The following is a 24,708-nucleotide window of genomic DNA, read 5'->3' as shown; positions in this document are numbered from 1 at the left end:
TATAGCAATATGAGTGTCCTTTTCTACCAAAATGGGTATCCCGGACGCGTTGGCGCAGTCCAATTTGTCGTCGGAGGTCATCCGGAGAAGTTTGCATTTTCACCCGTCCTTTGGGCTTAATTGAAGTCCGATTTCGTGCAATTTCGTGAACTTTGTGTATTTGATGTGTGTATATGACGAAAAAGGTCGTGACGATGTTTTCCTAAGGCTTGAAGTCCTATCAGGAATTTTTCCCTTGAGTCTTCGCAAAATAACTCATAACCGCTCGTTCATAAGACGATGGTCTTGTGCCAAAGATGCTAGATATCAAAGGAAAATAGGAATTGACTAAAATTTTCTAAAAGGGTGAGTCTCAATTCTAGTTTTCTAAGACGGTCAATAGGAACTCCTAGAACTAGATCCTAGGCTCTAAGGAGGAGAAAAGAAGACCTCACAAAAATGAGGTCAACAATTGGTTAGTATAAATTGGGTGTTGTGCTGCAATGTAAGACATACACTCCAAACTTGTATCATTTCCTCTTTCAAAATAATACAAAGAGAATTCTCAAAAGTTTAGTCTCATTTTCTTTCAATTTGTCCTTCAGCGATCCATTAAATTGGAACCAACAGCGTTGATCCATGCATTTTCTTAGCATTTCATACAAAACATCTTCAGTGAAAGCTTGTGCTGCATTTTTGTATTCGGATTTCTCGAATTTCTGTCTCATTTTATGGCTTGTGTTTTGGAACGGAGGCAATTTTCATCAATTTCTGTTCTGACAGGTAATAGCTGAAATGCAAGTTAAATTCTTGGCTTGTCATGGGAATCTCTGAAGCGTTTGGAGTTGTGGGATTTACTTTCTTCTTCGCTGCTGTTTGTCTCAAAGACTCGAGCTTTAAGCTAATTCCTTTATCACTTCTGTACAGCTCATTCATTGCCAGCCTAGTTTTGGTTGCTTCTCTCCCTGTCAAAAATTTTCCTTTGATATTAGGGAAAGCCTCCAACGGGAAATTTCCTTTATGGTCAAAAATTCTGTACTTTCCATTCTTTTTTCTTGTTCTATTATATGTTTTCCTTAAGAGGTTGAAGAGAAGGGAACCTATTTATAATGAAATTTCAGAAGGTTTTTTTGTTGGAGGGTGGCCTTCTTCTAAGAAACATTTACCACCTGGAGACCCTGCAGTTATTGATTGTACTTGTGAACTGCCTAGAAGTTCTTTCATCTCAGAGGATTCATACTTATGTGTGGCGACTTGGGATACAAGAGCACCACTACCAACTGAAATTGAAACTGCAGTTCGCTGGGCAAGCAAAATGAGGGCTCAAAAGAAGCCAATTTATGTCCACTGTGCATTTGGTGAGTACATATTTCTTTCTATGACAATTTAAAGAAGCTAATACTTACAAACAGCAGCGAAACAACGTTTCATAGCACGCTATTCTTATGTATTTACATATCTCACACCTAAACTTCCATATTTACACACGTAACACTCAAATCTATAATGTCACATAACAAATAGCACTATTACCACTTTTTTAAAATGAAATACACATTTGCATGCTTAGGTTTAAAGCACCAAAGTGTTATGTATGTAAATATGAAAGTTTTGGTGTGAGATATGTAAATACGTAAGAATTGTGTGCTATGAATGTGTAAGAATTGTGGAATTGTGTGCTATGAATGTAAATTTCCCAAAATGATAATGTGCAGCTAAACGCAGAAAACATTTGAAGGTTAGCGTGATTGAGGTTATGAGTGTCGAAATCAGTATTGCCGAACTTACTAAATGGCGCTACATCCAATTTATTGCAATCTGTTTGAAGTTCACTTATGGTTCCATCCTGTAAAATCTGTTAAATGGCTTTAGAATAAGTAGACATTTTCCTTTGATTGATTGTGCTCAGGAGACGAGGTAGTGTTCCATTTGATAAGCATATTTTCAGTTTATTTTGGCAACTTTGAACAAAAGGCTTTGGATCTTTCTTTTCTTTTTCGGAAAAGGTGAGCCTACGCGGTAATATGTATGATTCGAACTTGCGATCTCATAGTGGGAATGATGTGGAGTATATGAGCTGAATCATGCGGTTCAACAATAAGCTAGCCTGTCCAATAGGGAGGCCGGACCTGCTGGCCAGCTCTTGGGTGGAAACTACCGCCCCTTTCCCTCCTTTACTCTCCTTTCTACCTATTATAAATATGTTGCTTGTTTTAGTTAAGATTTAGTTTTCGGTCTCTTTGGATTTGAGATTCCTGCCTCAAGGCATTTTCTCTTGCTAGGGCTGTTTCAGATGACAAGTGGTGCTCTAACTGTATTCTTCTTCGGGTTGGTGACAACCTTTGCCTACTTCCCCATGCAACCCTGCACTTGGCTGTTATCTTACAACCGAAGCCTGACCCTCCAAATTCCAGTTGCTGTCCTCCTCCTCTTCACCTTCCAGCTGCTATCCTGCTTCTCCTTTCTTCCTATTCCCAGCCACCGCCACGCCTGTTATCTCTTTTCAACCCTATTTGGGGTTTAGGGTGTAAACAAACCAAACATGAATAAACAGAGCTCGTGTTCGTGTTCTGTTCGGTTGAAATAAATTGTGTTTGAAATAGACTCGTGTTTGAAATTATTCATGAAGTTACTGATCGTGTTCGGTTCGATTTGTTTGAAATTAATTTGAAATGTTTGAAATGTTCGAATTGTTTGAATTATTCAAAAAATTTCAAATCTCTTTGTTTTGTTTGAATTTTTTGAATTGTTAAAATGATAATAAGTTGAATTATTAATTCTCAAATTACCCAAAAAAAATTAATAACATCCCTCTATTAAATATATATATATATATATATTATTTCTTCAACTTTATTATTAGAAATTGTTAAGAACAATTTATAAATGATATATACATTTAAAGTTTCTAACTCAAATTCGTAAAAAACCGTAAATCATAATTATAAAATAATTAAGTAATAAATATTATTTTATTTATTATATAACTTATTATATAAATATATAATATTTATATAATTAATATTAATATATTATTATGAATAATTTATTATATATTATAATTTATAGGATTTAATTTTCTTAAAATATGATACATTTTTAGAGTATATGATTATTTTTAAAATATAATAAATTTTTTTTATATATTTAATTTAAATTATTTATAATTTCGAACAATAACGATTTGAACACGGTCGAATGCATGATTGTTCGTGTTTGGTTCATTTATAAACTGAACGAAAAAATTTGTTTGTATTCGTCTCGTTTGTTTATCGAACCTATAAAACTCGAACTCCCTGGTAAGCCAAACTTGAACTATTAGCGAACAACGAGTTTTTTTTACAGCTCTATTTGTGGTTGTGTGGCTCTATAGTTTTTTCCTGTTTTCGGATTTTTCCACATAAAATTTCTGTGTTTTTCTGGTTGTTTTGATTGTGCTTTCTTAAAATTTTTTTTTTGGTTTTCTCAAATATTGTGATCCTATTTTGTGGTGAAATTAAAAGGTAACTGTTTCAGAGTAGTTTCCTTAACAAACTGGTATCAGAACGGGGTTCATTTCAAGTGAGAGCAATAACCGAAGAAGCAATTTCAAAGTGAGGAAGTTCAATGGGACGAACTTCGCTTTTTGGAAGATGCAGGTGAAGGATTTGTGATATTAGAAAAAATTATACCTGTCACTACAAGGAATCACAAAGAAGCTTAAGTGTCTGTTTGGGGTAGCTGTAACTTCTCAGTTTTTTAGCTACAATTGCACTACCCTAGAAAACTGCTGTGAGGAAGCTGACAGTCTGTTTGTTGCAGCTGTGTGAATACAGTTGTGGGACATCTGTTTCTGGAAAAATGATCATTCTGCCCATGTTTAGTGAAGTTGTTTAAAACAGAACTGTGAGAACGACATACTTGATACTTTAGAAGCAAAAATTCTTTTCAAAACAAAACAAATGTTCAAATACACACTCACGTAACAGTGAATACTAAAAGTGCCTAGAAAAAGAAAAAAAATTAATAAACTTACAAGTAAAATACTGATTATATTATTTTTAATAAAACTACAAGTAAATCAATATATCCCTCTTTACCCCAAAATTTCAACATAAAGTAATAGAGAAAATTCAGGAATTTACATGAAGTTAGATCATACTTCAAATGAGAACTGAAAAATTTTTCACAAGAATAAGCCAACCACAATCAAGGTCGCAATTAGTAAAAAAAAAACAGAAACATGATTTAAGTTCCAACCTAGAGACGACAAAGAATACTGACAAACAAAAGCATGACTAACAACACAATTCAACAAAATTAAACAGAATAAAATTAACACAAAAAGAAAACAAAACCGTAAAACAACAATTCAATCTAAATGTACCAGATAGTGTAAGAGTAAGCACACCATCACCAATAACTATGAAAGTCTCAATCAGAGCAAGAATCAGCAGAAGTCGCTGAAGAACCTGGTGCTGCTCCAGCAATCTCTTCAATTTCACCGTAGTCATCTTCGAACGGCCACTACTACCGAGCTCTCCAACAATCGAACCTTCGCCGTTGTGACTCAAACTATCAGTTTTCTTGTAGGCTAATAACTCTTCGTCTGCGAGCAGCCCATTCGGAATAAACCCAACATGAGCGTGCCGACAAAAAGGGGAGGAGGGAAGTAGGTATAAAGTTTCCGTTTTTCAGGTAAGGTTTTTATTGCATGCATCGGCGGACCAAAACCTCGTGCTGCAGTCAGGAACATGGGGTGGATGGGTAAAAAGCCCAAGGGTGAAGCTGTGCCACAGGAGAGAGGGGGCGTTCCACGTTTGGACTAAATCGCGGCAAGTCGTGGTGGCACCGCCGTCCCAAACAACAGAAAAGGGTGGCGTGGTACTGCATTGCGACTCTGTCTTGCATCGAACGACACATGGTTTGAACGGGCTGACACTTTCTTCATCTATTGTGTTCAATATTGTGAATGAGAAAACTATGGTGGATCTCATGGCAGCACTGACAAAGATGTACGAAAAGTTTTCTGCTTCCAATATTTTTTTTTTTAAAGAAGTTATTCAACATGAAGATGATAGAAGACAGTTCAATGATAGAACATCGCAATAACTTCAACACTTTGATTAGCTAGTTGTGTTCTATGGGAATGAAGTTTGATGATGAGGTTAGAACACTGGTGATATTACCTTTATTGTTGGATAGTTGTGATGACTTGGTAACGACGGTGAATAATTCTTCAGGGACTTTGAAGTTGAACTTCAATGATATCGTGGGTATGATGTCGAATGAAGGTGTTCATAGAAAAACAACGAATAATGAATCTTCACGTCTACGAATGCTGATAATAGAGAAAGTAATCTCGACAGGAATACAGGAGAGGCAGATCTAAATTCAAGAGGAAAAAACCCAAGTTAAGTAGAGGAGAATGTTGAAATTGAGGTAAGAAAGTGCATTACAAGAAGGACTGCAATGCTTCAAGGAAAGTTGGTAGTGGAGGACACGAAAGTATTGAATCCTAAATAATGGATTCAGGTGAAATTCAAAATGACTCCCTTGTGTTATCCTTATTCAGTACTGAATCCTAAATAGTGGATTCAGATGTCTTTTTTCATGCTTGCCCCAATAAAGACGTAATTAAAACCTACACTTAGAGTGATCTAGGGAAGGCTTATCTGGGAGATAACAAGACCTGTAGTATAGTTGGAAATGGTGATGTTGATATCTAAGACATCTTTCATGTTTTAAGTGAAATCTTATCTCTATGAGCCAGCTGACAACTTTCACTGATGATTCCTGGAAGGTGACCAGCGGGCATTAGTGATGGCTCGGGGCAAACATTAAAGGCGTCCTTTATCTGATAAATGAAATGACTGATTTCATATATGTGGCTGAAACTAGGGTGGATACAGGTTTGTGGCATCGTAGGCTAGGCCATATGAGCAAGAAAGGTATGGAGTCCATATTTTTAGTATGTTTCAGGGTTTGAAATTAGTTGATCTGTATTTTTGTGAAGACTGTAGATATGACATGCTAAATAAGGTTTCTTTCTCCAAGAGCAATCAGTGATGGAATAAAAAAAATTGAAGTTATTATATACTAACGTATGGGGTCCTACTCCAGTACAATCCATTGGAGGTTCTCACTATTTTGTCACATTTAGTGATGATCACACGAGACAGGTATGAGTTTATTTTTAAAAGAAAAAATTTGAATTATTTGAAGTCCTTACGAAATGAAAGACAATGGTAGAAAATGAGAGGCTTGAAGCTGAAGTGTTTCTGATCATCAGATAATGAGGGCAAGTATCGTGATCAAAAGTTCAAAAATTTGTGTGCTACAAAGAGAGTCAGATATGAGTTCACAGTTCCAATGACACCGCAGCAGAATGGTGTGGCTGAGCGCATGAACAAAACAATTAAGAAGCTTGTTATAAGCATAAGGTTGCATGCAAACTTGTCAAACTAGTTTTGGGTTGAAGCTGTAAATACAAAACTTTACCTGATAAAATGTAATCCATCAGTACCTTTGAAGGAAGACTTACCTGAAGAAGTCTGGAGTGAAAAAAAGGTAAATCTATCTCACCTAAAAATACTTTGGTGTTTTACATATGTGCATATTGATGCAGGGTCTAGAAGTAAGCTTAACTCAAAATCTGTCAAATGCATCTTCATTGGATATGATTCTGAGTTTGGGTATAAGTTTTCGGATTATCAGAATCAGAAATTTATCAAGAGCAGGGACGTGACATTCAACGAAATGGAGATGTACAAAGACGGGATTAGAACTCAGGATATTTTGTCAGCTACTTCTGAAAATTCCAGTATGCCGAGATAGATCCTACTGCTGATCAGGAAGATGGATAAAGAACAAGTCCTCAACCAGAAGGTGCACTAGAAGTTCCTCAGTCATCTGTTACAGAAGTCAGAAGATCCAACATAGTGAAACAATTCATACAAAGGTATTCTTTTTCTTTACACTATTTGTTACTAACTGGTATTGGTGAAACCAACGTGCCTTGAGGAGACCACTTAAGTTGAAGAATCAAGTGGGTGAGAGTACGAAGGTATTCTTCTTCTTTACACTATTTGTTACTAACTGGTATTGGTGAAACCAACGTGCTTTGAGGAGACCACTTAAGTTGAAGATTCAAGAGGGTGAGAGCTTGTCATGCATGAAGAAATGCAATCTTTAGAGTCAAATCAGAATTAGGATTTGATGGTACTATCAAATGAAAAAAGAGCACTACACAACGTGTGAGTTTACAAGCTAAAAGAAGAGTCAGATGGTAACAAGCGCTACAAGGTAAGATTTGTTGTGAAAGGTTTCCAGTAGAGGGAAGGAGTGGATTATACAAAGATCTTCTCCCCGGTGGTGAAGATGATGACTGTCAGGGTTGTGTTGAGTTTGGTAGCAAAAGGAGATCTACATCTGGAGCAAATGAATGTAAAAACAACTTTCTTACATGGAGATCTAGAGGAATTGTGTATGGTGCAAGTGCAATGTTACAAGATTCCAGGCAAAGAAGGCTTCATCTACAGATTGAAGAAGAGCCTCTATTGCTTGAAGCAGACCCCGAGACAGTGGTACGGGAGGTTTGACAGTTCATGTCAACAATGGGTACATGAAGTGTCAAGCAGGCTACTGCTGATTCATCAAACACTTCAGTAACTATTAATATTTTGCTTTTTTGCATGTGCATGAAATGTTGATTGCAGGGACATATATGGAGAAAGTCAGGGAATTGAAGATTCAATTATCAAGTGAGTTCGAGATGAAGGATTTAGGTCCAACCAGGAAGATCCTTGGAAGGAGAATCACTAGGGACAGAAGTGCAGGAACGCTAAAGTTGTCTCAGACAGTGTAGGTTGAGAAGATCCTATAGAGGTTCAATATGAGTGAGGTGAAACTAGTTAGCACTACTCAGGTAATCACTTCAAACTATCTAAGGTGCTATCGCCAAACTCTGAAGCAGAGCAGACACAAATGGAGAGAACTTTGTATGCTTTCATAGTTGAAAGTTTGATTATGTGATGATTTATACTAAGTCAGATATTGCATATGCATTGTGAGTAGTTAGCAGATACATGTGCATTCCAGGTAGACATCATTGGGCGACGGTGAAGTGGATTATTATGTATTTGAGAGAAACAATCAACATGACACTTTGTTATGGAAGTGCAAGGATCAGTCTATATAGATTTGTATATTCAGATATAGCTGGAGATGTGGATAGTAGAGAAGTACAACGGGATATATCTTCATATTAGGGAACACAACAGTGAGTTGGGTTTCCATATTGTAAAAGATCGTTGCACTTTCTACTACAGATGCAGAATATATTGTTATCACTGAGCTTGGTAAGGAAATGATTTTGCTACAGAACTTTATGGTGGAATTGGGCAAGGAGCAGGAGAGTGGAAAGCTCGACAGTGACAGAATGAGTGTGATTTATCTTGCTAAGAAGGTTTTTTTTCATACCAGGACGAAACACATTCAACTCAGGTATCATTTCATTCGATCTCTTGTAGAAGATTGACAGTTATTTCTGGAAAAGATAGATACAATTGAAAATCCTATGGATAAACTGACAAAGGTGGTGATTGTTAAGAAACTAAAGTTGTGTTTGACTTCAGTTGAGTTTCATGAAGGTTGAGATCGAGAGTGAATCACACACTGTACGTGACTATGAAGACGATTCATATAGAGGTACAAGTACAGAGGACTGGTGCTCGGTGCTTTGTCTCTAAGTCGGAGACTACTGTGTAGTGTGGAGCTAAAGCATTCGAAGTAGCATTTAAGGCTGGCGCCTAGGCACCAGCCATGGGCGATCAAGCGCCCCATAAGGGCGTTGCTGTAGTGGAGCCAACGTTTAGGCGTCAGCTTTGGGCACATTTGCGCCTGCTCTACATCTAGTTAGTACACGAGATTTCGATTTTTAAGCCGATTTCGAACATGGGAAGGTGTAACTTATTGTTTTGTTCTTTTGAATTCTTCGACGAACATCCTTATGAAAGTGAGGAGTGTCGAAGAGGTAGATTTTGGTGATTCATCATAATTTTTTGCGTCAGATTGGAGAGTAAAAATTGATGGTGCAAGTTCTATAAGTTTTTTCATGTGAGTATAGAGAAGAAACTTGTGTAAGTTCTTTATAAAACTTTCTGAATTACATAGTGAAATTTGTGGTGGTGTGGTTTTGTGGTTTTTTTTCTTTTTCTGATTTTTTTCATGTAAAAATTCTGTGCGCTTTTCAGATTGATTTAATTGTGATTTTTTTAATTTTTTATTAGGATTTACCGAATCGTGTGATCTTATTCTGTAGTGAAATTAAAAGATGACTCTTTCGGAGTAGTTTTCTTAACAGTTGGCACAACAAAAATTCTAAGTGAAAAAGATATATGTGTAATCCCAATTTTATAATGACTTTTTTGGAGCAGTTTTTCTTTTGAACAAAAATTCTCGAATAATGTGATCCTAATCTTATAATAATTTTTTTGTTGTGATTCATATATTTTTTCTTTATTGGGCCCTTAAAGTTTTTTCTTTAATGGAGGTATTGTAGAATTCTATAAATACCTATCTCTTTTTATACTACTATCTTATTATTATTATTATTTTAATTTCAGTTTTATGTTGGTTGACACTCTCCGCTTATAATTTCTTATTTGACATAATGAATTTTTCTGCTCTATCCATTGTTTTCCCATGTTGGATTTTTAATGTAAAGTTTGTGTATTCTCTCTTTTGTATATTTTTTTGTTCATTGCATTGTATTTGAAGTTGTAAATTATGTTCAAACATGTGGCAAAATATTTAGAATGATGATATACTTGTTACTGCTTGAGCTGGGAAGTAATATTAATGTAAGCGTAAATATTTATCGTTCCAGCACCAGAAAGAAATCACTTAAACTCCTACAAAGACTCAAGTAAAAAAGCTGTTTGATGCAAAACTGTAGTCAAATTACTGGCCATGGCAAACAACCGAAATCCATGGATAAATGCATCCAAATTCTTTTTTCTTAGAGAAATTATTAGACATGAAATGAATTGTGCTCGATAACCATTACTGAGCTTGAGATTCTCTGAAGCTGTTTGATGCAAAACTGTAGTCCATGAAACAGGCCATGGCAGGAGTGTCTGCGTGATGTGCGCCGTTTTGGTTACATTGGGAGTGGCAGAAGACTGGAAAGCTGCTGAAAAGCTTGTGCGAGAAAAACGGCCGAAGATTAGAATGAATGTGCTCCATCGAAAACATTTGGAGGAATGGTCGAAACTGACACATTTTTCTAACGGAGAACATAATGATCCATTGTCAGCCACCTCTGGTGCTTTTGTGCAACAATGATCTGTAAAAGCACTCAGGATATTCTGTTTTGGCATTCGGAGGTTCTCCATCATATGATAATTTCATCTAGCATGATATTGGTTTGTTTTATTTACTTATTTTTTGAAATTCTTACTGTGTTATTGCTTGTTTTATGATTTAAATGCTCATGAAGTGGATATGCAATGGAGCTTACCTTTGATCTGGATTCTCCGAAGAGTGGAAAAGTTCTCTCCGATGTGCATCTGAATTTGAGGCCTTAATGTCAAGGTGAAAAGTCTACATTTTTATACTTATTTTCAAATTTGAGAACTTCATGTCAAGGCCTTCACAAGCTTGTCATATTTCTTCTATGCAAGCCCCATTTTTTGTTAGCTTTTCGTTCTTTGGAAGTTATTTGAACTTAAGTGAACTGAAAGTTTGGGGTGTTTGCCAAACGCTAAAATGCTTGATTCCAAGTTATATTATTTTGAAAGATTTGCATACATATCTTATTCTTTATATATACGACAACCAAATTTTAATTTTTATATTTAGCTTATGCATGAAAAAGGTTAATTAAGGTGGATAATTAAAAAAGGCTCAAGTGCACACATGAAGATTACAGTATGCTTAACTTAGCTTAATGTGTGTTTAGCTTCTATAGTCTTTTTTATTAATTTTGCAATTTACCAAAATGACTTGAAATCGGCAAAAATGTAATTAAATTTTAATAATATTTTTATTCAAATATTATAAAATTATCTTTCATATAAAGTTTTTGGGAACACGTTTAGTGTAGCTAACTAAACATATATTCCAAGTTGCATAAATTTTTAACAAGGAATTAATTTAAAGCGTTCAATTTTTATGATTATTTATTTATTTATTTTCTTTAAAAAAATCTAGTAGATTATTCATATATTCAAGTCAATAAACAATTTCATAAATTTTTAAAAACATTTAATATATTTAAATTTTATATAAAAAACTTTCATCTCATTTTGTTTGGTGATAACTACTCATTGGAACATGGTATTTTTCTTTATTTAACCATGCAAGAGTTATTTTGATATACTTTTGTAGTTTATGTTGCATGTACATGTGTGCATGTCTGCATGCGCGCGTGCGCAGATATATATAGATATGAAGAAAAATAAAATTTAGACCTATTAATTATAAACATAATTTTATAGATACAAAGTCTTTACGTAAACATAACGTTTTTCGAACAGATAAATGTTCTTTGCCCAAATGTACAAATACATGAAAGTCAACTTACGATTCTTTTCATTATAATAACTATAAACCTGACTGAAATGTGGCATTTACATACACCCAATTCGTATGTGTTTGCTTTATTTTTTTACATTTATACCACCAAATCTTTCATATGTAATCAAATATATAAAAATTGAAGTTTAGGTGTTAGATATGTAAATACAGTGGAATAAACTACAAAGCAATATGTAAATCTTCAAAAAAAAAAAAAAAAAAAGTTTATTGTAGTTGTAGATGATAAATATATCACACACAAAATTAAAAAAAAACTCTTCTTTCTTCTTATTGTGAACATAAAATTTGAAGATTATCAAAGAATCTAAAATTAATTTACATGCAACCACACAATTTACATGTATTTACATATCTAACATCTAATCATATATATTTACATTTATAAGCATGAAAAGGCATACTTCACTTCTAAAGAATTAGTTGTAGCAATATTTGTTATGTGATTTTAAGGATTTGATCACTGTTATGCATGTAAATATTACATTTTTGAGTGTTAAATATGTAAATACATATGCAAATGGCCCTAATTTTTCCAAATCTTAAAATCAAAGAACCAATCGCATTAAACTTTGAATAACTTGGAAATGAAAGCCAGCCTTCAAATTACTCTTCCCCTAATAAGAAAATGCCTCTTCCACTTCTTCAAATTTAATAATTGCCTTCCAATCCTTACTCTTATGAGAAATTACAATACTCTCTCTCTCTCTCTCTCTCTCCCTCCCTCATTCTCTCACATTCTCTCTCTTTCATATTCTCTCTCTCCCTCCCTCGCACACACATTCTCTCTCTTGCTATCTCTCTCTCTCTAGGCATTTTGAGAGTATAAGCAAGGTCAGAAAACTGAAAAATGAGCATCCACTGCTGGTTGAAGGATTTGGAGGTTTGTAGAAGCAGGAAAACCATTCTCATTTGCTATTGAGTTCCTGCAAAGATATTAAGGTTAGCTAACTTTTATCTAATGAAATTTTAATTAGAGAGCTGAATCAGTGCCGAAATAGAAATATGGAACTTTAATAGGAGAAAAGTTGTCATTGGAATAAAAGTATTCAACTAATTATGTTGGATTTTAAAATTAAATGGATTTGGAATTTTTTAAGAAGAAATCAATGCATATTAGAGTTTCATTTTTCTTTTTTTTTCTATTTTCAGAAGAAATATGGCCTACTAATTAAAAGAGAAAATTGTTTTTTTTTCTAAAATCATAAATTCAAAGCATGCATTTTTTTCATTTATTGCTTACTAATAAATAAAAATAATTTACTTATCAAATAGCAACTTTTCAGCTGGTTTTGTCCGTGTACATATATTTTAAAAGTCCCATAAGTGATAGTCGTCCCTGTAGTGATCTAGCTCGGGTCACGAGGGGACTTACGACTGACAACGCAGTTGTCTATCAACTTGCCGCCATAGGCTTACACGCCTACACACACTGACACAAATATATGTTTGTGTGTAAACTAAATAATTGACCTAACATGATAATTTCAATCCAATTCAATTAAAAAAATTCTAACTAAAGTCAATGATGAAGACTAGTAGAGGGTTAGGTTGAGCTTGAATCCTAAAACATAAATTTAATCAATCTAAAGAGATTTATTTTTTTATTACCTCAATATAAATTAATGTCAAATAATTACAAGTTGTTGCCATATGTCTGTGGTTGGCTCTTCAAAACTAGGCCTTTAATGTGTCCATTCTAACCCATTCTTATTTTATGCTTACTATATCCAATAAAATTATTCTCATGTTTCTTCTTCTTCTTCTTCTCTTTGTGTTTCATCCAACAACTATTCATTTTTATTTATCTAAAATAAAAATATATACAAAAAACCAGGAACAATTTACAAAATTATTTATTGATTTTATTTTAATATTCATGAATAAATAAAATGAAAGCTTACTCTCGAGGGCGAGAAGACCAGAGGGAGCTGAGGGCGCGCAGGCGGTTGTTGTACTCGCCAATTGCCAGAAAACACCTCGCAGCTTGTCGAATTGTTAGAATACGCCTCAGTTGGTGAAGGGTCTGCTGTCTTAGATTATCAGCCTGCACCGCTCCAAAAATCATTAATAAATTACAAGAATAATTTCAATAAAATATATTATTTTGATAGAAAACAAGAAGAGATAATATTCTTTTTCAAATTTTATTTATATTTTAAAAAAAAAGAAAAAATGGGACCTCTTAATAGCCATGCCTATTAAGTAGTAATTTGTCGTGTTGTATAAATAAGAGGAATATTATAAGATAAGACACCGACTTCGTATTAGAAATTCTCAATAAACTTATCATAACTCTTCGAATCTTGCTTTATAAAGTGCCATCACAATCATAGCATAAATAAACTATATTTATATATATATATAAACTATATTTATATATATATATAGACATATATATATATTTTCTCTGATGAAAAATTTAATGAAGTTGTCTTTAGAAAAAATGACTCTATCATGGAGTAATGATAAACTCTAAAAGAGATTGTCTTTGTCTTAGCATTGACCTTTATGTTTGTTTTAAAATGATAAAGAGAATATCAATGCTCAAGATAGTATCATAAAATTAATATTACATGCCAAAGATCTGAGAGGCTAACAAAAAGATGTAGTGAGATACAATCAAAGAAGTCTACACATGGGACAACAATTAACTATAATTCCTTGTTTGTGTGAAGCATATTTTATAACTATGTTAGTAGTGACGTGTCGCCGAGAGATTTGTATGATCAAACATGAATTTCAATGTATTTAATGTAAAATATCTCTAAAATCAAACTCAAGATTTTCTAAACTCTGATTTCAATAAATTTATAGCCAAAATGATACTGAACATGATCCAATCTGAATCAAAATAAGCTGAAATCAAACACTTGAAGGGTGATCAAAGAAGTTGATGCATTATTTGAAAGGTTAAGCAATCTTCAAAATTGACAAACTTATACCTAAATCAAGCATCTCATCGAGAGGAATCCAACAAGCTCAAGATCATTTAGTTTCAAGGTCATTAAGGTACTTCACTAAATGTTAAAAAAAATGACATGATAAATGAAATTAATGTGGTACGCTCAATGAAGTGTTTTGAGATTCTTGATATTAAAATGCACCTCTCAAAAATTATAAAAAGACCCTCAATCTTGAGAGAGAGGTTGGGACAGGGGGAGGGTGGCGGGGGAATTAAGAATAAGTTGAAAACTAAAACATAACTCTTGAAGAGAAGCGCTAGACCAATGATTTATAACAATCATTGATTATCACTAGTGGTTATTGTAGCCACCCACTAATATTGTAGTTTTAAGTATTTTTATACGGTTGTACTTGTCAGATTATGTCAAAGTAATTATAATTTCAACATAATTTTGCAATTTCATTTTTTATAATTGAGGAGAAAAGTGGGTTTTTGTATTTTCAATTTTCTAGTAAATTATATTAACTAGATTTATGTTTTTGTTTCATTTTTTTTATTTTTCATGTAAATTTTTTTATCATCTCTTATAACTTTTATTTATCTATGTACTGGAAAATTATACTAAGCTAACATTTAAGATTTTTCTCCTTAAAAAATTTTCTAGCACATACAAAGAAAAGATTTCATTTATCTTAAATCTTTCATGAAATCTGTCTTTTTGCCCATTTTATGTCATATATGAGAAAGAAAAAAAATACATTAGCCCATCCACACAATATGGTCAGCTCATTTAGCTTTATATTCATAACAAAATCCTTCTAAAGTCTTATAAATTTAAACCGTATAGCTTAAATTTAAAAAATGCATCAATCAAAGTTTTTATAATGATGATGATGATGATGATGATGATGATGATGATGATGTGAGAAAATAAGGAACCTGTCGAACGAAACCTTCCAGGCTGCCAATCTTTCCCAAAGCCATCGCCATATATCCCATATAATTTCCAACGTTTAGATCTTCACTCAGAGATCCACTCGCCACCGTATCAGCCAACGACTGCTGGAGCTGCTCAAGCCCCTGTGAAAGAGCTTCCTCTGCCTGCTGCGAAGATTGTTGAAGGTTGCATATCCCCACTAGTTGTTGCTCCGTTAATGGGTCCACATGAGGCATAAGAATCTATATGTTCATACCCCACATAAAAGTTCACATTTTGTTAGTCTTTTTTACTCCCCAAATATACATAAGAACTTAAATTTCGTGACGAAAAGTTTAGTGATGAGAAATATCATTAATGTGATATATGTCGTCATTCGCAATCAGACGTAATATTCTCTCTTATCCTAACGCTAATTTGCTCTACGAACCTTAAGAAGATCGGAGGGACGGAAGCCGCCCACCCAAAGGAAGCAACGCTCGGCCGGAGTAGTCCACATTCCGGTGATGAGGTGGAAGACGTCGGATTTCACGGCGATAGTTTTTAGCCGAAAAATCTCATCATAGTGTTTGAGGCATTCGTCGACGAGCACTCGAAGGTTGTTGTCAGGAAGATGAGACTGTAAGCCTCCTTGCAGCTCTGCCATGTGCTTATAGTTCTCATCTAGCCACTGTGCATATTCCATGTCGAACATCACCGCACCTGTGTTGTGTGTTTTTGTTGATCAACAAGACACAAATTAATACGTCATAGAAGAGAAAAGTGAATATCTTGAAAAAAAAACAAAAAATCTTTTTTTGGCATCATGTTAGTTTTCTAAATAAGAAAAAAATTGAAAATTTAAGTTGAGACAAGTATTGTAAGATACCAGAACTTATACCGCCATTTGTGCTGGCTCCTGGTAATAAGAGACCCTAAACATGCTCATTTAAGATAAAATTAATCCATTAATATCTTTGATTAATAATTAGTATGGGAAGAATTTTGAAGAATATTGCTTAATTTGGATTAAACCCTATTTAATTTGTTTGAAATGATCATGGAACCTGTGATCTTGCTCTCTCAAGGTCTTGCTCTAGCTGTGCGAGCTTCATTCTGCTGCTTTCTAGTTGCTGCACGTATGCCTGTAGAAAACAAGAAAAATAAATAAATAAATAAATAAAAGGTTATATTCTTTGCAAAAAATTACTGTCATTTATAAGCTCTTTCAATTTGATCTTCATAATAAGCAAATCCTACCTTCTTTCTGAGCCGACTCTTTCTTGCCGCTTCTCTATTCTGAGCCAGCCGTCTCAATGTCTGCAATTAAAATAAACAATATACATGACTGATATGACATGTATGATAAAAATATAATTCATCTTGCACGAATTAATGCATCAGCAAATACATGAAAATGCATGTGAGTTTTTAGGGGTTTGATATGTAAATAAATAGGAATTAAGTGGTATGCATGCAAATCTTCCTTTTAACACATAAATCATGCAAGCACGTGCTTAAAGAGATTAATAAAATAGAAGGGAGAAAGGAGAGAGAAAGAGAGAGACATGGAGAGAGAGAGAATTGAATAAGAACCTTTGCGTCAAGGTTTTTTCCATCCTTTTCTGCAGTCAGCCTCCTCTGAAGCAAAGAAAGTGCATAAGGAATTAGTATGTTAAGCTTACATAAGGAGACAACATTACGTGCATAATCTGTCAGGCATATATGAATTTCATCCGCACATGAGACAGGAAGAAAAGGTAAAATGCAGCGATGAATTGAGAGCAAAATGGTTTGTATAGCTCATTGCATTTTGATTTGTTACTTCATCTATCTATCTATTGTTGTGTTTAAAATAAATGCATTTATTTTTCTATATAGAATAATTCATGTCAATATGAGGAAATACACAAAACCATGCTCTTTTTTAATATTTTCTTGGAAGTTTTACATGAATACAGCTCAATTTTTAAGTATTTACACATCTAACACTCAAAAATTCAATTTTTATACATATAACATCCAACCTATGCATTTTATGCATATTTCACTTAAATGTTGATATTTTTTAGGTCAACCGAAATTGGGTGATATATATATATATATATATATATATATATGTAAATGCCGCCTTATTTTTTTCTTTTTCTTTTAAGTTTTTGGCAGTCCGTACAAGATGCATATTTCAATTGAAATGTTATTCCTTGAATGCAAAATTAAGAAAATAAATAAAAGACCTACTCTTTATGACAAGTATAACCTCTAAAAACTGGACCTTGGTACTGTTTTGAAAACTGTGGGGTTATTTAAATAGTATTTTGTCCTTTAGTGCTGCATTTCTATCAATTAACGTTGCAATCCCAATAAATCAGAAAAAAAGACAAAGATGTAAAATTTCTAGAAAATGAGGTTTTTTATGCTAAAACTCCATGAGAACGTTAAATGAAAAAGAGCCGTGGAATAGTTGTGTCGCATTTGCTCCCAGCCTAATGTGGTCCTGCGCTCAATCTTTACTTGCTGGCTGTTCATGGTTTGGTGGAGGGCTTAGCTTTTTATATCTGGGGGTTTTAAGCTGATTTTGAAGCAGATTTTTGTGCTTTTTTTCTTGATTTTTTTGGCTAGATTTCCGATTACAATAAATAAGTCCGATTTCTGATGTCTCAATCTCTTGAATGAGCTACTTCTATCTCTACTCGGATCTCAGTTTCATTCATCCTTATGTGGGACCATATTGCTCTGCCACTCAAGTTTTCATATATATATATAGAAGGCAAGTAATATAGGTAATATAAGCAAAAGATTGAAGTCCAAAGAAGAGAAATGCAGGTTAGCAGAAGTTGTAATTTTGGACGCAAGCTATCAGAGGAATTATACAGAAGTGACTGTAGAAAGACATGAGCAGTGGCTCCTTTGGGCTTGGTGGGATTCAAAGACCCATGGAAAACTCAAAAACTGGTTAAAAAGCTTGGAAGAAGTTGTCCTCCATTGGGACCTGTGTTGACAAAAAACTGTATGTAGAAGAAGAGAATAGTTAAATTTATCCAAACTAGGCAGTTGGCTCAGGCTAATTTCTCCATATCCGGGCTGCTGTTTTTCCCAATAATGGGGTTTTGGGAATTTGAACCTGCATATGATGGAGAATAAAACACGAATAGTTTATAAAAACAGTACCTTGCCTTGATCTCTGGACTGATGATTTTCTGCTGTTCCTATTTCAGCTTTAGAGCCATCACTGGGAATCATCTGCTGCTGTTGTTGCTTCTCTGTAAATAGCTCAGGGTAATCGTCCTTTCTGCTCACTGGAGATTCTGATTCCAGCTGAGATATTGTGTTCTGTGCTGATCCTGAATCACTGCTCTCTGCTGACTGTGAATTCCCCTGTTGAATATAATAACAAGAGATGCCATCACAAGTTCAAAGACACGGACTTTCCTTCTCATGGAACTAACTCAACTTCTTCATTCATCAGAAATTGAATTTTTGAGTAAAATTTACTGCTGTAAAAGGATTATTGACTCCATGAGAAAAAAGGGCAATGATAAAAGAATGAAGAAATAGAGAGCGTACCACAGCGTTGGGGTGAAATCTCATAGGCCATGATGGGAAAATCTCGAGTGTGGGGGGCCTAGTTGTAAGATAGGCTGCAAGAGGAGGAGAGAGGCAGGGAGATCAAATAAAGCTGAGGCATTTATTAGAGATAAATGAAAGCTCAGTTGTCAGCGTTCTACTAATGGAACTTATTCCTTTTCCCTGAAAGAGTGCAGAGAGTTAGTAGAGATAGGAGGGAGTGATCGATCACACCACATGTGATCCCTGCGTGAACACGACCATTTCAAACCTCTGTCATCTCCTTTTTCATGACATGGAATAGTTGTGATTTTTGGAACTATTCAAGGCTGTAACAGAGAGAGAGAGAGCTATGGAGATAGAGAAATTACTCTTCGTGTTTCCGTCGCCTCGAATTCCAACTACTCCTTGCATGAGAGCCTCCTCCAGCTCCTCAAAATAAGCAGCTCCTTCCTGATCACTGAACAAGCGAACAAGGTTCATTTCATTTACAAGGTTGAATTGGAGTGGAGATAATTAAGGAAGACTGAACATAAAAAAAAAGGTAAATTAAAGGATCATAGAAGGTCATAGAACAGAAAGGAGAAATAAATATCCTCTGATGGATAAGATCGAAGACTTTGGTAGTGCGAAGAAGTGTAAGCCATCATTGATGGTGCATGGATAAAAAGTTGGCCTTTAGTAAAAAAAAATCAAATTTACCAATTGAGAGAGAGAGAGAGAGAGAGAGAGAGAGAGAGAGAGAGAGAGAAAAAAGTTGCAAAAAAGTTTCTGAATCTTGCATGCAAGAAAATAATACCTTTGATCATTGAAATAGCAAACAATCTTAAAAACATGGTATAAAAATTAAACATTAACTTGATTTCTGATATGGAATAGAAGAAGAATTAGAAAAAGATAAAACAAAATCTAAGAATTATTACAAGAAATTGGTGGCCGTAGGGGAGAAGCCATGGAGACCATAAGCTAATGGCTGGCTCGAAGGTCCTGAATTCGAAAGACCAGTTTCACCTACTCTATGATCAGACATCCGGTCCAACTTGCTTAAAGCTTTCTGTGTTTGCCGATTCTACTATCAGCTCTCATCAATCCCAATTCTTCTTGTGCTGAAAACGAAAAAAAAAAAAGATAACAAATTAAGAATAAAGAAGACAACTGCAAGTTCAGGAAATGAATGAAAGGTTAAGGTTAAAGAAGTTGACTCCATAAAACCTCATGTGAGCAGTATCAGAGAACAGGGGAAGCCCTCTCGTAGACTGAAACTCAAAACCAGATAGCTAAAAACAGCTTCTTTTCAAATATACAGGGAATAGATAGACCTTTTAAATCACTATATCATTTGATTTGGACCTTGACACTTCATAGGCCCCTGTCTCGCTCTCTCTCTCTCTCTCTCTATTCCACCCTTTCTCTGTCTTGGGAGTCGAAGTTCAAGTCACCTCAGTAATTATTCAAGCCAGGAATTCATTTCTGATACATAAAGGTCTGGGCTTTCCCTGGAGTCGTTGTCTCAAAAGCGGAGTAGAGGGACAGAGAAAGTGGAGGCCTATGGAGGAAATAGGGAAAGCTGGGAATTTTAACAAGAAAACTCTTGAATCACTGACCCCTACTCCTCTGCCTTTCACTAATTAGCACTTGATTATTCTTTCCATTAGAGCCTATAAACGTACTACTAATCGAAACTACCATTCAGTAAGGAGAATATTTTGGCTCATTTTGACAATTCTAATTAATTTTTCAATTATGTGCCCACCTCATATTAACAAGATCCAATATAAAAATATCCAACTTGATTTTATTTTATATAAAATGTTTGTTTTAAATTATGTAAGTGGAACGGATGTCATTTCATAAAATCAGTAAATCTACATGACTTCATCGGTGTCGCATATGACTTTTTTTTTTTTTTGCATATTAAAAAATAAATGACAAATTGTAGGCGCCCTTTTGTAGCTAATATTATGTATTTTCTAGAAAGATAATGAACAATTTAATTTTCAAAATTTTAATTTGCATATGTTTATTCAAAGTTTCAAATGTATTAGTATAAATTCTATTTTTGTTTCTCATGTTCGACCCGCTTAGTGTGTTTGAGGTTACGGTGCAGTACCGCACTGCACTTTATAACATTTGACAAAACTAAATTTTGCTCTGTTTTTTCAGAATGTTGCAGTGGGTGTTGTGTTTTGCAACATATTCTAATTAAGTTCGATCACTGCTAGAAAATTACGACATGATTTTCTTAAAATAAAATAAATTTGTAACAGCCACAACAATTTATTGAACAACGGTAATTTTTTTTACAACAGCTTCACAACTTCAAAAAACTGCAACTATTCGAAACAAATCCTAATGAAACATTTTTGCTTTCTTAAAAGTAAGAGAGAGACCATAACATCTCAACTTAGATGAATTCATGTCGGTGTTATTCAGACTTTTTAAAATAATTTTTTCAAAGAGAATTTAGAATGTTGGATCCTAATTTATTTATTTAAAAGCTATTCAAAAACTTTACTTTAACAACACTAAAACAACTTGTAGAAATACATGTGATATGAATCATCGTAGCCTACACAAGTCTACAGAGTATTTTACCTTTATTTTTCTAGTATTATTTTTCCTTTTATTGATGGAAGTATTTACCTTATATAGAATTCACAAATTTGTTATATCCTAAGAGAGAATAGGATAGGAATTGGTACACAGTGTTCTTTTGGGAATATTTGATACATAATTTAGAAATTTAATTTTTATATAGAACTTTCTCGTTATTTTGTTTTTTCCCTGTGCAATTTCTACGCCATGTTTTGTATCAAGGTTTGGCAGAGGGAAGTAGGAGGACAACAACTCACTAAAATGATCAGAGCTTAGACACATCGTGGATGGCGTACGCAATCACCAAACAACACGTTAATGAACTCGCTATGGAATTCAGGAGGTTTGGGACAAAGATGAGGAGGGAGATCCAAACTCTCAGTTCATTGGGGGTTCTTCATCTGACAACCAAAACAGAAAAACTTGTCTCCTCGTATCCCCATCGACAACCAGTTTCAGGAACAAGGAACAAAAGAAGAATGCTAGGAATGAATGTGGTGCATTCAATTTTTGAAAACTAGTGAGATGTGTTATGCTGGAGTTCGGTTCAGACCCCCTCCCGCTCCCGCTCTTAGTGATCTCTCGTTCGCAATCCCGCTTCCGCCCACTCCCGCGCGGGAAGCAAAGCCTCCAGTCGCGAACCGTAGGTGCAAACCGCTCCCGCCTTCCCTTTTTGTGAAGCGAAACATCTTTTCGCTCCTTTCTGTTTGTGAGAAAAGGCTTCAGATGACTCCTTCAGTTTAGTAGTCATGTTTTGAGTTCTTCGGACTTTCTCAGGATAGAGGAAGAGTTCTTCGGGCTTCCACGAGACAGTGGAAGAGAAGTACAAGGAGGAGTAGTTTCTTGCGGTAGAGGAAGAAGAAGGAAGAAGAAAGAAGAAGAAGATTGTTCTCTCTTGACTTCTTCTTGGTGGCTTGTGGCAGAAGAGAAATTGGATTTATTTTTATTGTAAGTTTATCTTCTTTTATGTATCTTGGTGTATAGTTTCTTTGGTGTACCTCAGTGTAGAGAGAGAAGAAAAGAGAGAGAACAAGGGAGAGCAACGAAGTGAGAGATTTCTTGTAAGTCGAGGTGATCGACTGGTGTAAATTTCTTAAGAAGTAAAATCTTCTGCAGCTCCGTGGAAGTAGGCAATTTGTTGAACAACGTAAATTTGTGTGTTCTGTTGTGGTGTTACTGTTTTATGATTTGAATTTTTTATCGTTCTATTTTTTGTTTCATCAATTGTTCTCCTGTTTGATTTATATATATACCACAATAACTGGTATATCTATATATCTCGCAACAGGATGTATGTTCATAAGTTGAAGTTTCTAATGAAGAGGAAGAGGAGTTTTACACAACCGAAAAATCAGGAAACTGTAAGCATAAATTCCGTGATAGAAATCCACAACAATTTCAGGCTAAGATGTATATTTTGGTCTTCAATGGCCATTTACACATTGAGGACTACCTCAATTGGGAGCAGACCATGGAATTTTTTTTGGAAAACATGAAAATTATGGTGGAAAAGTATGTCAAATATGTAGCATGCCGACTAAAAGGAGCAGCATTTGCATAGTGGTCACAACTGTTACAATCCCCTCGATTAGAAGGAAAGGGCAATATCATAAGTTGGTATAGAATGAAGCAATTCCTTACATGTCATTTCCTACACACTAATTTCAAGCAAATGTTGTATGTTTAATAAAAATGTGGGCTCTCCAAAAAATTCACGACCGCTCCCCAATAACTCTCAGCATTTTATATTAATTTTGTTTTGTTTAGAGAGTTTTTGAGGGTTAAATTTTCATAAATTTGATTAGATTGTAGATAAGACACTACCAAGAGATTTGACCTCATTTAACGAGTACTTTTTTTATTTCGGGTTTGGGGTTTCACATGGGCATAAGCCCATATGCTTAATTACCCCTTTTGATAACGAGAGAGCATTTTTGATTAAGTTTAGTCATTAATAATTGAATATTCAACATATAATAACATCAAACACAAGATTTAAGTTGTATAATTCATCATTTGAAGCTTGCAGATGATGGGGGAATGAAGACAAAACCCGATCAAGATTATAGTTTTGTCATCCCGGGTCGTCATAGTACCTGATCTATTTAGTTAGAGGAGTTAATCGACCAAACCTGACAGACGAATCCTTACTACAACCATGGGTTGCGTCATCCAAGGTATCCTTGTAAATATTGGTGGATGTTTGTCTAAGGAGACAAATTTAAGTCAACATTAGCTAACAGAAGACTTTTTGTAAATTAATTGTAATCTTATGATTCACAACTCAAAGGGTAGAAAGACGTTGAGAAACATACGAACAACGACCGTGACCGTAATATAATGGTGTCATTTGGCGAGAATCACTCGGTCAGAGGGCTTTGGTCGTAACAGTTATTTTATGGTGTCATTTGACGGCAGAACTACGTGGACTAAGGACTTAGGTAAGGTCCTTACTGACATGCAATCGCTATGATTGTGAATATAAAGATACATTTAATATGACATTAGCTCTTTGTGAGTTGAAGTCGGTTATAAATTTGTCACCCTCAACAAACTGTTGTGGAGGGTGAAGAGATTTGCTTTAAGTCTTTAGTGATTGATTTGTAGCTTGGATATTGGTTAATTATTTTAAAAGATCTTGATTTAGGATATTGACCACCCCTCAAGTTGAAATTTTCAATCAATACGGTCATCATCAGGGTATTAAACATTTAAAGATTTTATATTTTAAGTGGGGGCATTTAGCTTTATCAATTTAAATTTTTTTAAAGCATAAGTCATGTCGACTCTTGTCCTTATAGGTAGAAGGATCATACTAGCTGATTTGGACTTATAAATTTCTACTTTAGGATTTAGACGTTTATTAGCTTACTAGATAATCAACTCCAGTCCTTGTGAGGAAGAGGATCAGACTAGTGGGGTAGGACTTACAACTCTATCTTATATACATTACAACCCAATTAGTTCGTGCAATATTATCGAACCTAGTACTTGAACATTCTATGTGCTGGTTGGAGCACGTGCGAGAATTAAATTTATTTATTTGAGCTATTTTAGATGGAGCATTTGGTGTCTTAAAGCAATTCATATGGTTTTAAAATATGAATTAAATCAAATAGCTCGCATACAAGTTTTCATTTTAAGCTTTATAAAATACCACATTAAT

At 34.5% G+C, this 24,708-nt stretch overlaps 2 protein-coding genes across 4 annotated transcripts in view; one reads left to right on the top strand and one right to left on the bottom strand.

The window, feature by feature from the left end:
- Positions 1-10,771, top strand: part of LOC110025284 (uncharacterized protein YnbD-like) — a 28,989-nt gene extending 18,218 nt beyond the window's left edge. Inside the window, exons 2-4 of one of the 3 annotated variants that reach the window (XM_020725689.1) lie at positions 763-1,337; positions 10,070-10,308; positions 10,460-10,771. In XM_020725689.1, coding sequence (XP_020581348.1) covers positions 800-1,337; positions 10,070-10,305 — 774 coding nt within the window. In that variant the 5' untranslated portion in view covers positions 763-799 and the 3' untranslated portion in view covers positions 10,306-10,308; positions 10,460-10,771. Of the gene's footprint in view, positions 1-762; positions 1,338-10,069; positions 10,347-10,459 lie in introns of all 3 variants that reach the window. The other 2 variants (XM_020725688.1, XM_020725690.1) reach the window with 2 other exon arrangements.
- Positions 10,772-12,137: 1,366 nt separating this feature from the next.
- LOC110025323 (transcription factor TGAL5-like) lies at positions 12,138-20,595 on the bottom strand. Its single transcript, XM_020725736.1, has 13 exons — positions 20,160-20,595; positions 19,871-20,053; positions 19,319-19,407; positions 18,948-19,021; positions 18,552-18,758; positions 16,977-17,021; positions 16,641-16,700; positions 16,448-16,525; positions 16,270-16,315; positions 15,832-16,103; positions 15,404-15,643; positions 13,461-13,603; positions 12,138-12,482 (listed from the first exon to the last, which is right to left on the bottom strand). Exons 2-13 carry the CDS (start codon positions 19,975-19,977, stop codon positions 12,392-12,394), a joined length of 1,452 nt encoding a protein of 483 aa, XP_020581395.1. The 5' UTR covers positions 19,978-20,053; positions 20,160-20,595; the 3' UTR covers positions 12,138-12,391.
- Positions 20,596-24,708: the final 4,113 nt, after the last annotated feature.

Source organism: Phalaenopsis equestris, unplaced genomic scaffold, assembly GCF_001263595.1.
Source record: "Phalaenopsis equestris unplaced genomic scaffold, ASM126359v1 Scaffold000297, whole genome shotgun sequence".
NCBI classification, from domain to species: domain Eukaryota; kingdom Viridiplantae; phylum Streptophyta; class Magnoliopsida; order Asparagales; family Orchidaceae; genus Phalaenopsis; species Phalaenopsis equestris.
This window is presented reverse-complemented; position numbering and strand designations above follow the sequence as displayed.